The following is a 13,636-nucleotide window of genomic DNA, read 5'->3' on the forward strand; positions in this document are numbered from 1 at the left end:
TTTTTAAATGAAGGTAAGGGTATATAGTAAGGTGTTTGTTTTTGTTTTTTTTTCAAAAAATGAGGTAAGGGCTATACCCTTACTTCATTTTTTAAGGGGTTTTTTGTAAAAAAAAAAAAAAATGGTAAGGGTATAGTCAGGTGTTTTTTTTTGTTTTTTGTTTTTTTTTCAAAAAATGAGGAAAGGGTATAGTAAGGTGTTTTTTTTTTTTTTTAAAAAGGTAAGGGTATAATTAAAAAAAAAAAAAAAAAAAAAAAACACCTTACCTCTTCTTTTGAAAAAAAATTCTCATTTATCTCATTTTATGAAGAAAAAAAACAAAAACAAAAAAAAAAACACCTTACTATACCCTTACCTCGTTTTTTGAAAAAATAAAATAAAATAAAATAAAAATAAAAACACCTTATTCTACCTTTACCTCTTTCTTTGAAAAAAAGGTAAGGGTATACCCTTTTTTTTAAAAAAAAGGTAAGGGTATACCCTTATCTCATTTTACAAAGAAAAAAAACAAAAACAAAAAAAAACCACCTTACTATATACCCTTACCTCTTTTTTTGAAAAAAAAATCAAAAGAAAAACAAACAAAAAAAAAACACCTTACTATACCCTTACCACTTTTTTGAAAAAAAAAAAAGTAAGGGTATACCCTTACCTCGTTTTTTGAAAAAAAAAAAAAAAAAAAAAAAAAAAAAAAAACACCTTACTATGCCCTTACCATTTTTTCCCCAAAAAGGTAAGGGTATACCCTTATCTCATTTTTCGAAAAAAACAAAAACAAAAAACAAACAAAAACTTACTATACCCTTACCTCTTTCTTTGAAAAAAAGGTAAGGGTATACCCTTACCTCATTTTATGAAGAAAAAAAAACAAAAACAAAAACAAACACCTTACTATACTATACCTATATGTTTAGGAAGGCGTGTTTTTTTAATAAGAGTGCAATCTTCCCACAAAACCTCTATATTCAACGTCCATGTGTTCTGCAACCTATGTCCACCCTGCAACAACTCAAGTGCATTTGTACAGTCCTTTATTTACAAAAGAGCCTCAACAGCCAACTAAATGTGGGCAACATCCCCTCACCTAAAGCCCCAAACTAGGTAAGGAAAAACTCAAAACGCGCTTTGCAGAAGGAACCAGAGATTGAGGGACCGATCCCCTTCCAGGATGAACAGGCTGCAACGAAGGCTGAGTGGGCAACATTCCACACAATGCAAATGCGGCGTTACACAATGTTAGCTAAAACATTGTGAGACTCCATTCCACTTCCAGGGGAAGCGCTGCGGGTGGACTCCTTCAGAGAAGCGCTTCTTCACTGTCAAATAGTGCAGTACTACAATGACAAGTTATTCAAAGGACGAAAAGACAAGTCGTGCTGATTTGTTTATGGCTGAATGGTCAAAAGATGTCAGTAGCGAGCAGGGCCAAGTAGGGCCCTTCGGTCCAAAAAAAAAAATCTGCATGACTTTCAGGCCATACTTTCTCGCCTCGCACTAGTGCTGAAAATTAAACCATTAAACTTTTCCTGACTCATTCCAGAAAACAATCAAATCAAGCTGTGTTTCCATTTAAAATATATTTTTTTAAAAAAACAGTTGATTTCTCCATTTTTCTGCTTCCAAACATATCCAATGACCACAAGAGACAGGGACCACGTTTATCATTTTATTTTTCAAAACAAGTATGGCATGAAAATTAAACACCTAGCAACTCATTTTCACAGTTTGTGCACAAACAGGAAAAATTCAGGGTGGCGTGACCCCGGAAAAGACCTTTCACCCGACTCACAGAATCTTTTAAAACGTAATTTGCATGCAGTTTGGCCAACATGTGGCCGTAATACAAAAAAAAAAAAAAAGAAAACTGCGTTGAAAATGTTTTATTGTGCAAAACATTTTAAAAACAGCACGTACATCAAACGAACAATCAACAAGCCGTCACTTTCACAAAGACGAGCAGCATCGTACAAGAATCAGTTGCTCGCCTTTGTAACATTGACGGGGCCATACAAAGCGGGAGAGAGGGGGGAGGGGTAAAAAAAAAAAAAGGTAATTCACATTGAGGATCAGCTTCCATTGAGTCCCTTGTGCAGAGTTAATCTTGCTGCTCTTCTTCCTCGTCATCTGAACTCTGCTCCTCCGCTTCACTCGGACTGCAATCCTCCTCATCAGTTTCAGCTTCCTCCTCTTCTGCCACATTTGCATGTTGATCATTCAGTGCAAGGCTCTTGATTTCCTCCAGGTTGTCTGGTCCCTTCCCAGTCAGCCTCTGGATAGAAACACGTGCGGCTTTTGTTGCGACTCCAACCCGGACGTCTTCAATGAATACAGACTGCGTGTGCGGAGTGTAGCGTGCGAGGTACCTCGATCATGTCGGCCATGTACCGCACGTGGTCGGCCAGCTCGCGCAGCTCCTCGTTGTCGCTCTTCAGCCGAGCAATCCGCTCGTCTTTGGCTTCGATGTCTTTGTGCAGCTGGGTTGGTTTTCAAATTGATTAAAAACAAACACGGCAATGGGCAAGTTGAGCCGCAAGTGCAAGGAAAGATTAACCCCCCACACACACAAAATAAAAATAATTTTAAAAAGTCTTTCAAAGTGTCATTTCGGAGCTTGAGCTTTTTTTTTTGTTTGTTTTAAACTTGGCAGAAATGTAAAAAAAAAATAAGATGGACAACAAAACGACATTTACAACCAGTCTAGATTTTGTACAAGGAAAATAATTAAATGGTCTAGTCCTGACAATACTTAATTTTGTAACCCCAAAAATTCCAAGTTACATTTACCGCACTAACTGCATGTACCGGTAACCATTTTTATACTTAAAGCGGAAGTCAACGCAAACTTTTTTTTTCACTTTATTGCCTTTGTGGAATAAGTGTTAATCCACTTGTTTTAGCCATCTCTGGGGGAGGCCATTTTGTCTTCTGTCGACTGAAAATGACATCACTGCTCACAACGACCAATCACGGCTCAGATTCAGAGAACAGGTCAGCCGTGATGTCATTTCCAGTCGACAGAAGACAAAATGGCCGCCCCCAGAGATGGCTAAAAACGAGTGCATTTTAGCTGCATAATTTATATTCCACAAATACAACATTAATCAAAATGCCGCGTTTCAACTGTTTGGGTTGACTTCCGCTTTAAACTAATTTTGTTTTTAACTTGTCACATTTTTCAGAAATTCAAATGAAACGCTGTGGTTTTAGCCACAGTTGGTAACAAAAAATACAAAAAGGTTTAGACAAATTTTACAACACAAACTTGAGGGTCACATAAAAAAATAAAATGAAGTTGCGACATTCCTAATGGGAAAACTGCACAAGAGCCAAATGATTGCTGAACAGAAAGTGAAGCCGGCTTGAAATGTGTATGGAAAGGCTGGAAAGCGTCAGCAACTCTCACCTTCTCGTTCTCCTGCAGAACGTTGAACAAAGCCTTGCGACGCTCTTCCGCCATTTCTTTCCAGTAGGCAGGGGGAGGAGTTTCTACACAAACAACACGCACACAAAAAAAATAATACAGTTAGCCAGAGAAGAATGATTGAAAGCACACACACAATGTCATCTCACCTCTGATCATGAGCTCATAAGCGTCGCTGCCGGCGTCGTCGTTCAAAACTTCAGTCTGTGTGGACTTCACTTCCACCTTGACTCGTTTCAAGCCTCTGCTTTGCTGGCCAAGCCACTGTTTACGCTTGGGGATGGCACCCTGAAATGGCAGAAGGCACCCACATTAACCTTTCGTCTTTTAAAAACATACAAAGTCATTTGCTGAAAAATACTCACCTGTGTGGGCTTTCCCAAATCGCTGTTGACTGCCAAGGGCTGCAGGACATGCAGCTTCGGCCTGGAAGAACTCATTGCTGTCTTTGGTGTTTGACAGAAAAAGCTCTGAAGGGAAAATGTCACATTGAAATATTACAACAGCACAAGCTGTCATTTTAAAGATGATTCTGAGGCGAACAATACTGTAAAAGCGTTAAAAAAAATCTTAAACTTAAATGCAATTTGTTGCACTTAAAACACACACAAGCTTCTTACTCACCTTGCCGATCACGTTGGCGTTCTCATTGTTCTTAGCTTGACCGTGTCTGACTTTGGCACCGAAACTCATCTTTTCGACCTGAAGTCTGCTGTGAAAAGGACATCGCGGGTTCAAAACAGTGAATGAACGACACAAAATGTCGGCAGGTTCCAACTTTGCATGATAGCCTAGCAAACACAGCGCCAATGTGAACCGACAAGTTGACGCCGCCTGTTAATACAGCCGGTTCGCGAGCGGTTTCGAGGGCAGCAAACGTAATGGTAAATGGAGGCACGCAAATGATTTTTCGTCGACTTACCGGAACCGAGGAAACACACAACAGGAAGCGTTTCGTCTTCAGAAAAACGCGCGCCACTCGGTTAAATACGTCCGTGTCGGATCACGTGACTAGCCTCGGCCGCTGGAAACCACGCCCGCCGTACGGACGCTACGTTGCGTCGTGTACGTGACGCGTCAAACACACGTCACGTGCCTGTCGGGCTGCCATTTTGGAGAAGCTTTCCGATACAGGAGGGATTCGCGTAGCTTGTTGTTTTTCGTGGCCGTCATTATTCGAACCGACGAGAAAAAAGGCGACGTACCGAGTGCGGGGGGGAAAAAACAAACCGCTGGACGCGAAATAATGGGCCCGCCGCCGGGAGACAGACCGCGCCGCACGTCGACTGAAAGAACGGGGGACTCCAGCTGGACCGTCGATTTATCTTGACATGGCATGCGGCAGCACTTAGGGCGACGACCGACGGACGGAGGAAAAGGTCCACAACCGCCAACTTACCAGCTAATAAAAGACGCGGGGGTTATATTAGTTTACCGTGTAAAATAAAACAAGCCCTATGGGAGTTTTTGACGACGCGAGTTTAACTTAAGAAACAAAATGCCGAGCTCACGCGCTAGCTGCCTGTTAGCTTTCTAGCGTCGCGCAACACTGGCGAGGACATGTAAGGAAAAATGATCGAGTCGTAACCGAGAAGCGTTCCCCTTCCAAAAAAAAAAAAAAAAAAAAAAAAAAAAAGAGTCACTCGGGCCCCCAAGGAGTTAAAATGTAGCTTTGATCGCTGTTTCGTCAACGGTTAGCCTGCTAGCTCGACTTAGCTAGAGTGCTAAAAATACACCATGACCACCAGCAGCACAACGACTACCTGGAGCAAGTAGGCCGCGAGCCATAAAGCGGCGAGGAAAATGTCAAACAACCTTCGTCGTCTTCTTGTTCCTCTTCCATATGTGCCAACGTCTCCCCGCCATGCTCGTCCGTATTCCCGGTCCAGCACACTCAGCCATGGATGAGGGACTCTGAACCCACCCCCGAATATTAGCCCGCTAGTCCTCCATTTCACCTAGCGCCGCTATGGGTCTCTACTGTAGGCAGTAATACTACTAATAATAAGCAGCCACATTTTTGCTCGCGTTTTTATTTACAAATCTGCTGAAAAAACTGTTGACAGTGGGGTTTGCATTTAAAACAATGGATTTATGAACAACCAACAAGGAGATGTAGTCGTTATCGTAGATCTCCCACCCGCCACCTTGCAAAAAAAAAAAATCCAAACCAAAACAAAAAAAAAACGTTAACATGACTTGATATGGTGTTGTTTGGTTACAAAACCTGTTTCAGTTTGTAGTTATAGAGTGGCTAGTTTACAGACTTGGTTAGCGCTCCATCGACTATAAGCGCAACCTCCAAAAATTAGTAGAGCGACCGGGTCAAAAAGGAAAGTTGACATTGCATCCGACCATGGGGGATCCGACCACGCGACGAAACCAGACCAGAAATCGTCTCCGCGCTCAGCTGCGGAAGAAGCGGGAATCGTTGGCCGATCAGTTCGATTTCAAGATTTACATCGCCTTTGTTTTCAAGGACAAGGTCGGTGCGCATACAACAAAAACTGTCCGAGTGTTTGATCGCGACGTCATGCGTTTGTTTGGCTGTCCCGACAGAAAAAGAAGTCTGCGCTCTTCGAGGTGGCCGAAGTGGTGCCGGTGATGACCAACAACTACGAAGAGGACATCCTGCGAGGCGTGCGGGATTCCCGCTACTCCCTGGAGAGTTCCATAGACCTCCTGCACAAGGATGTGGTGCAACTGCACGCCCCCCGATACCAATCCATGCGAAGGGTACGCTCATGCTGCAGTAAATCCTCTGCACGGAATCCTCTGCAAGCCAATTTCAAAAATGTGCAAATCTTCAACACCTCCGTAAATATTTTTAATTGTCTATATTCATAGTTTGAACTCGAAATACACCCACAACTATGATCCCCAAACACTTAATTCAAACTCACCTTACAACATTATCCGTGTAATCAAATGCAGTGGCGGTGCAAGGATGCTGTCGGGTATGATGCCGCAATCCTTAAAACAATACATTAGCATTTTACTGTTCGCCATTTGATTTATTTCTAAATTAAGGCTTGCCTGTATACTTTGGAACAAATGCAGTGATGTAATTAATGGTGGTGTTGTCACTCTATGGCAGGACGTGATTGGCTGCACGCAGGAGATGGACTTCATCCTTTGGCCGCGCAACGACATCGACAAGATCGTCTGTCTGCTCTTCTCCAGATGGAAGGGAGCCGACGACGAGCCTTTCAGGCCCATTCAGGTCAGAACTTGTCACGTGGCGGCAGGGACGCTCTGGCAATACTATGAAAAGAAAAGTCATAAGATTACCGGGGGGAAAAAAAGTCTTTAATACTCTGAGGATCACATTTTTGACAGAAAATTCACAGCATATTTACACAAATAGATTTTTTGAAGGGGGGGGGATAACATTTTGTCATATATGCAAAATCAGATTTTTAGATGCGACACGTCAGTGTGCGGCCACTTCTCAAGTCGTGTCGTTATTTCAGGCCAAGTTTGAGTTCCAGCGCGGCGACTACGAGAAGCAGTGCTTGCATGCGCTCACTCGCAAGGACAAAGCTGGAATGATCATGAACAACCCCGCCCAGTCCGTCTTTCTCTTCATGGATCGACACCACCTACAGGTCAGCCGCAGCTACTACCACCGTGAACTCCCCTATATATATTTTTTTTGGGGGGGGGGGGGGGGGGGGGCATATCAACTGAGCCATGCTGCGAGTAGATATGAATATTGTAATTGCCTATGCATGCCACAAGATGGCGGCAAATGACCATTGTGTGTGTTTGTGTTTACCGCGTACGTACTAACGTTGTATTTTGCGTGTGTTTGCAGACTGTTAAAAGCAAGGCGACCGTGCTGAAGCTGTGCAGCCTGTGCTTGCACCTCCCCCAGGACCAGCTGACCTGCTGGGGCGTGGGCGACGTCGAGGACCACCTCAGACCTTACATGCCCGACTAGGCTTCTATCTAAGGGGCGGCGGGGGGGGGGGGGGATGCCCTCAAAACCCCCCCCTCCCAATCCTCTCTATCCTGCCTTCAGAAGCCATTTTGATGTTCTCATTCTCCCCCTCTTCTTCCTCCTTCTCTCTCCCTCATTCCTGCTCAGTCATCCATTTTTGTTTTGCGTCAACCTGCACGAACATTGATTTGGAGCGATTGGTCGCTGTGGCCGTCACGGCGGCAGGCAGGAACTCTTCTTTTATGTTGGAAGAGAGCGAGAGAAACACGGACATGTCGTTTAATCCTTGTCGTCACAGGAGAAGAGGTTTTTTTTTTTTTTTGTTATTTGTCGTTTCCGGAAAAAACAGCTTTTGGGTGTAACACAATTGTAATAACACCACAAACTATATGACGTCGAATCATGTGCCGTTATCGCTTCTTCTTTGCTGGACTCGAGATTTTACTTTTTTGGGGGGAAGGGCTTGTGTTGCGCTTGAATCACTACTGATGTTTGATTTGGGATGTGGGCTGTTTCCATGATAAGAATAACAATGCACCTAACTAAAGCAAACTAACATTTTCTGTTTTGATTGGATCAAATTGCTTGTCAAAGATTTTTTTTCTTTCATGTTCATGACTCAAGTGTGTCCAGTTGAAGGTTTGAGGCTTTTTTTTTTTTTTTAAATTGATATTCTGTTGATCAATACTGCTGAGCATATATCAATACAAATTGTCATCGCAACACTTGTCTCCCATTTTTTTTTTGTTATTGGATGACTGACTTTATTTTGACTTAATTTAGGGCCTGCCTTGCAAAAATCTCAAACCAGAAAATAAACCAAAAATATACAGTGGGCTTTTTTATTGATATATTTTGTACTAACTTTACAAGGCAATCTTATTTACAATTTGAGACACAAGTCAGTACTTTTTAAATAGGTGAAAAATGTGTTAAAACAGAGAATTAAAAAAATTACTGGAGTAAAGATGAAACATTTAGAACAGCTAGAATTATTTCAAGGAATAAAATGAGTGACTGAAAACCTTTCTTAAAAAGTCAAGTGAAAGAGGTTTTGATATGAGAATGAAGGCAAAATACAGGAATGAAGTCAATCATACGTGTTCTACATGTGGACTCCACTGGCACTGAAGAGAAATATGAAGGTTTAGCTGCTGCCGAGGTGTTTGGTGTGCCGTCCCTGCGCGATCAACTTTCCCGTGGCCTTGCTGGTCAAGTCCACAGTGGAGAACGCCAACGTGCGTCCTTCCTTCAGCACCTGAGCCGTGATCAGCACGTCCTCGCCCAGCTTGGCCGCGTTCATGTAGCTGCACAAATGCATACGAGGAAAAGTCAGCACCTTTTACGAGGGACAGCCGATGGCAAATCTTTACAGAGACTTCTCAATTTAACAAGGAAAAATTGTAGTTCTTACAAGAAAATGTTCAAACGTTTTTAATTTGAAATATTTTTTTAAATCATTTGGGGAGAACAACATTACGATTAATTTTACAAGAAAAGAAATAGAAGTTTATGGAGGGAAAAGGGAAGGGGGATTTACAGGGGAAAAAATAGTAAAACACATTTTACAAATTATACATACATTCGTTGAAATAGAATTGACTTGATTATTAAACTAAATTGATTTTTTTTAGAAAAATGTTCCAGGTAAAAATCAATTAATGAGAAATTTCTAGTAAAATATGAGGAAAAACATTTAGAAAATTTGTTTTATGAAAAAAAAAAATGTTTTGAGTAATACATTAATTTTCCAAGGAAAATTTTATCAGGAAATATAAGATAAATTGTAGAGAAAAAGTATGTGTCGTGAGAAAAAAAATAATTTGGAAGTGATAGATAATTTGAGTAAATCAATCCATTTTACATATGATAAATACACTTTATGGCGAAAAGAAATTTTAGAAGAAAAATTGAATAATTTACGTGGGAAAAAAATGCCCCCCCCTCCCAAGAAAAACCCATACAAGGATAAAACGACATAGGGGCCAAAAAAAGAAAATAATACAGTTACAACGAATGAATACATTCATTCCAGTTAACAAAAATACCTTTGATTTTTTTTTTAATATATAATTCAGCATCTTACGTGATGTTCATGTCGACGCTGACTCCAGGCGCCCCCCTCTCGCTGTACATGATAGCCATGGTGGAGATGACATCCACCAGGGTGGCGGTGAGGCCGCCGTGCAGCGTCCCGAAACCGTTGGTGTGCTCCTCGGCCACCCGCATCTCGCACACCACCTTGCCCGGCGCCGCCGACACCAGATCCACCTGCACAAGACAAGAGTTCAACTTGTGGACACCCGACTGGAAGACTTCCGTTGTTGTTGACATGACAAAACATGCACCTTGTCAAGGACTCTGTCGAAGCCTGGCTTGTCTTTCATAGCTCTTATGATCTGTTTGATCATATTTGAAGACAGAGAAGCCATGCTTCCGAAATGAGGGGGGAAAAAAAAAATCACAAATCACGGTCCCTGCAATGTCAAAGAGAAACCGGAAGTTGTTCTTGTTCAAAATATTCCGGGTCGAAACAGGACTTGGAAGTTGGCCAAATCGACAAAACAAGCAATTAGATATGATGAGTGTCTAAGCATAAATATTTCCAAAACATACATTAAAGAATTAAAAATTAATTCATCAGAATCAACAACATTCGTGCTCGGAACCAAAAAGCTACAAGCACCCGGAAGTATTTCACCCGGTCACGCGCTTGCAAATATAAACAACAAGGCAAATGTTGGCGGTCGCGTGCGATTTTATCTTTTAAAAGCATTTAAAAATATATTTTAAAATCATATTTTATGCGATTTCAGTGAAGTTTTTGACAGCATGGCTTCGACGTCCGACGCCGGGGATGTGGAAGCGAGCCGAACTCGTCTGTGCGAGGAGTTTGCCGGCGTGGCGGGCACCGACAACGGCGTGGCTCAGTGTTACCTGGCGGAGAACGACTGGAATATGGAAGTACTGTACACTCTTGCATTGTCTAATTCCGGTTCAAAGTTGTTGTTAGCCAAATGAATGCTTGGCCGGCCACTTCCGTCTCCTCTCCTCATACAGAGAGCGTTGAACTCTTTCTTCGAGGCCGACATGGAGAAAGTATTTGAAGATGAATGGATTTCAGAGCAGGAGCCTGCGACCAAGAAACACAAAGTGGAGGAGAAGGCTCCTGTAGCAGAAAGGTCAGTAAGAAAAACAAAAAAAAGGTCACATAGTGTTGACTTTTTGTGTGTTGCCAAAATGTGTCATTTTACAAGCAAAACTAATTTACAGAAACACATGAAACAGAAAAAAATGTGGAGAATATTTTAAGTTTTACCAGAAAACAACTTTTTTTTTTTTACACGATGTGAAAAGCACCTTCCGGTCTTACCATACGCTTGCCATTGAATGAATTGCAGCATCGACTTAACTGCAGATAGTCCCGGCTCATCGCATCAACCCACCGACAAAGACGACGAAGACGACGGCGGTTCGGGACTGACGCTGATCTCGTGGAACGTGGACGGTCTGGACACGGAGAATCTGGTCGAGCGCGCCCGAGGCTTATGCTCCTACTTGGCACTGTAAGACACCTTTGACACACAGCAGGTTTTTTGGTTTTTTTTTGCGTCTGACATATTTCATGCCTGCAACACCCCCCCCCCCCCACCATATAGATACACTCCTGATGTGGTGTTCCTCCAGGAGCTCATTCCACCCTATGTGGAGTACTTGAAGAAACGTGCTGTCAGCTACACGATCATTCAAGGTGAAATGCATTATGGGAATTCATAAGTCTATTCAAGGGAGTAATATTTTTTTAGCCTCGGAGAACTAGAATGGGCTAACTCCATATTCGGCTGGCATAAAATCTGGGAGGGTCATAACTTTGTGATAACTTTGTGATTTCTATGGTCATGATTATGCTTTCTGGCTACTTGTACAGAAAAATTATCCCCAGATTTTGGCATTTTATATCCACAAGTGAGGTGCTGTCATCTCAAAGTTGTAGTAGTAGTAGTAGTAGTAGTGTTGAGTAGTTCATCAAAGATGATAAATAAGTTACTTATACTACTTTGAGTTCAAGCTATGAACCTCATTTTCTGAGATCTGGCGTTGCACTCAATAATCAGGAAAAATGCAGAGTGATACAAATAGTCAGCAAAACCTTGATTTTGCCCAGTATTTGTTTTTTGCACTTGACTTCAGGACAAAAATGATCGTTAGCCCATTCTTGTTCTCAGTGGCCCATTTGACGGATTGTTTCTGCGCAGGTGGCGAGGAAGGCTACTTCACCGGCATGATGCTGAAGAAGACGCGTGTCAAGCTGCTGCAAAGCCAAATCGTGCCGTACCCCACCACTCAGATGATGAGAAACCTGCTCGTGGCGCAGGTACACCCAACTCAAATCGGACAGAATTTCATGTCAACCCTTAACAATATGTTCATTTTAGGAAAAAAATAATCTTTTTTTCATTTCAGAACAACATTTGAATTCTTTTAAAAAATAATTGACAACTTTGGGCATTTCTGAAGAGAAAATGTTCATTTACAAGAAAAGCAAGATTTTGTTGTTGTCATTTTACAAAAAGAGAAGTTTACTCATAAGACCAAACAAAATTGAGAATGTTGGTTTTGTATGGCCAATATTTTTTTTAATTTAATTTTCACGTTAATGGGATGCCTCTAATGCTGAAACCCCATTAAAGTAAAAATGAAAATTTTCCGTTTTTTTTTTTTTTTCACAGGACAGCAACAATAACAAACGCATTCATTTTACAAAGTGTTTTACATTTTCTCTGTTCTTTTCAGAACAGAGAAAATGTAAATTTTGAAGTAAACAAATTGTTTCGTCATTGCGCGAGAGAAAATTAATTTGACCCCAAAAATGTCATTTTAGGAAAAATTCCGAGTTTTGGTCATTTCATCAGGAGGAACATGTTGATAAACCACAAAAAAAATGTTTCATCATTCCACAAGAGAGAAAATGTACATTTTTGGTCATTTTAGGACCCAAAAAGTTTTGGTCATTTCATCAGAAAGCAAATGTTAACTGCCCCCTTCCTTGCCGCCAGGTGACGCTGAGGGGCGCGAAGGTGTGGCTGATGACGTCCCACCTGGAGAGCTGCAAGGGCCAGTCGGGCGAGCGCATGACGCAGCTGCGCGAGGTGACGCGGCGCATGCGCGAGGCGCCCGACGACGCCAGCGTGCTGTTCGCCGGCGACACCAACCTGCGCGACTCGGAGGTGGCGGCGGTGGGCCTGCCGCCCGCCGTGTGCGACGTGTGGGAGCGCCTGGGGCGCCAGGAGCACTGCCGCTACACGTGGGACACCCGCGCCAACTCCAACAAGAGCGTGCGCTACGTCAGCCGCTGCCGCTTCGACCGCGTGTTCCTGCGGCCGGCCGGCCGCCCCCGCGCGCCCCGCCTGGCTCCCGACCACATGGCGCTGGTGGGCTTGGAGAAGCTGGACTGCGGCCGCTTCACCAGCGACCATTGGGGGATCTACTGCAGCTTCACCGTCGCCGCAGACGAAGACACAGCCAAGCACGCGTAAAAAGCGCAACGTTGCCTTGGTCTTAGCTGCTTTTACCGCACATCGTTCCGTCATCAATGTTTGGATTAATTGCCGATTCATTCTTGACACAAATGTTTTGTTGTTTTGACCCCACTGTCATTTTGCCGCATGACCACCAGAGGTCGTCAGTGCGACAAATTCAATTGTTGAAGGGTTGCACCATGCTCCGTTTTTTATCGCTTAATTCTATCGCTGTATTTAAATTACTGTTCCCTTTGTAAATTTACAAAATTGCAACTTTCTCAAATGATTTTCTTGTGAAATAGCATTACGCATTTCAACTTTTTTCTATTAAAACAAAAAACTTGAAATGACTATTCTAGTGAAAATTCTTGTACATTACAACTTTGTAAAATCAAAAATTCTCATAGCGTAATTTTATTTTTAATCTTTCCCCTGTAAAATTACAACTTTTTTCTCGTTTTTTTTCATAATTTGAGTAAAACTGCAACTCCTCAAATGCACAATTTCTTTGTAATTTTACTCTTGCAAAATTCTGACTTCTTTGACAGTTTTTGTACTTTTGTTGTAAATTTCCAATTTCTTTTTCCCCCTATACAATTACAACTTTTTCTTCCATTATTTTTTTTCCCTTGTAAAATCCTATCTTTTTATCCTGTCAATAAAAATGAACTCACATAAATGTTTTTTTTGTGTGTTTTTTTTTTTTCCATCTTGCACTGCTGCACCCACAGGGCAGAAAACTATATTGTG

At 42.1% G+C, this 13,636-nt stretch overlaps 4 protein-coding genes across 6 annotated transcripts; 2 read left to right on the top strand and 2 right to left on the bottom strand.

The window, feature by feature from the left end:
• Positions 1 to 1,652: 1,652 nt before the first annotated feature.
• Positions 1,653 to 4,507, bottom strand: gmnn (geminin DNA replication inhibitor). Of its 2 annotated transcripts, none has more exons than XM_086015504.1 (7): positions 4,344 to 4,507; positions 4,046 to 4,133; positions 3,787 to 3,891; positions 3,571 to 3,709; positions 3,404 to 3,486; positions 2,364 to 2,474; positions 1,653 to 2,269 (listed from the first exon to the last, which is right to left on the bottom strand). In XM_086015504.1, the coding sequence occupies exons 2-7, from the start codon at positions 4,112 to 4,114 to the stop codon at positions 2,096 to 2,098; spliced, it is 681 nt and encodes a 226-aa protein (XP_085871630.1). In that variant the 5' UTR covers positions 4,115 to 4,133; positions 4,344 to 4,507; the 3' UTR covers positions 1,653 to 2,095. The 2 variants fall into 2 exon arrangements, with proteins under 2 accessions (XP_085871630.1, XP_085871631.1); XM_086015505.1 differs by having other exon boundaries at positions 4,046 to 4,130; positions 4,344 to 4,441.
• c18h6orf62 (chromosome 18 C6orf62 homolog) lies at positions 4,503 to 8,087 on the top strand. Its single transcript, XM_086015503.1, has 5 exons — positions 4,503 to 5,906; positions 5,981 to 6,157; positions 6,519 to 6,644; positions 6,895 to 7,029; positions 7,239 to 8,087. Exons 1-5 carry the CDS (start codon positions 5,778 to 5,780, stop codon positions 7,362 to 7,364), a joined length of 693 nt encoding a protein of 230 aa, XP_085871629.1. The 5' UTR covers positions 4,503 to 5,777; the 3' UTR covers positions 7,365 to 8,087.
• acot13 (acyl-CoA thioesterase 13) lies at positions 5,509 to 10,279 on the bottom strand. Of its 2 annotated transcripts, XR_015082246.1 has the most exons (5): positions 9,713 to 10,279; positions 9,451 to 9,635; positions 8,465 to 8,671; positions 6,325 to 6,685; positions 5,509 to 6,196 (listed from the first exon to the last, which is right to left on the bottom strand). XR_015082246.1 is itself a non-coding variant. In XM_086015506.1 (3 exons), the coding sequence occupies exons 1-3, from the start codon at positions 9,794 to 9,796 to the stop codon at positions 8,512 to 8,514; spliced, it is 429 nt and encodes a 142-aa protein (XP_085871632.1). In that variant the 5' UTR covers positions 9,797 to 10,278; the 3' UTR covers positions 8,193 to 8,511. The 2 variants fall into 2 exon arrangements, 1 of the variants encoding a protein (XP_085871632.1); XM_086015506.1 differs by lacking the exons at positions 5,509 to 6,196; positions 6,325 to 6,685 and having other exon boundaries at positions 8,193 to 8,671; positions 9,713 to 10,278.
• tdp2b (tyrosyl-DNA phosphodiesterase 2b) lies at positions 10,041 to 13,565 on the top strand. Its single transcript, XM_086015499.1, has 6 exons — positions 10,041 to 10,328; positions 10,425 to 10,546; positions 10,766 to 10,930; positions 11,024 to 11,115; positions 11,621 to 11,739; positions 12,422 to 13,565. The coding sequence occupies exons 1-6, from the start codon at positions 10,197 to 10,199 to the stop codon at positions 12,899 to 12,901; spliced, it is 1,110 nt and encodes a 369-aa protein (XP_085871625.1). The 5' UTR covers positions 10,041 to 10,196; the 3' UTR covers positions 12,902 to 13,565.
• Positions 13,566 to 13,636: the final 71 nt, after the last annotated feature.

This window comes from Filicampus tigris, chromosome 18 (assembly GCF_054856515.1).
Source record: "Filicampus tigris isolate MCC_2025a chromosome 18, RoL_Ftig_1.0, whole genome shotgun sequence".
In the NCBI taxonomy this organism is placed as follows: domain Eukaryota; kingdom Metazoa; phylum Chordata; class Actinopteri; order Syngnathiformes; family Syngnathidae; genus Filicampus; species Filicampus tigris.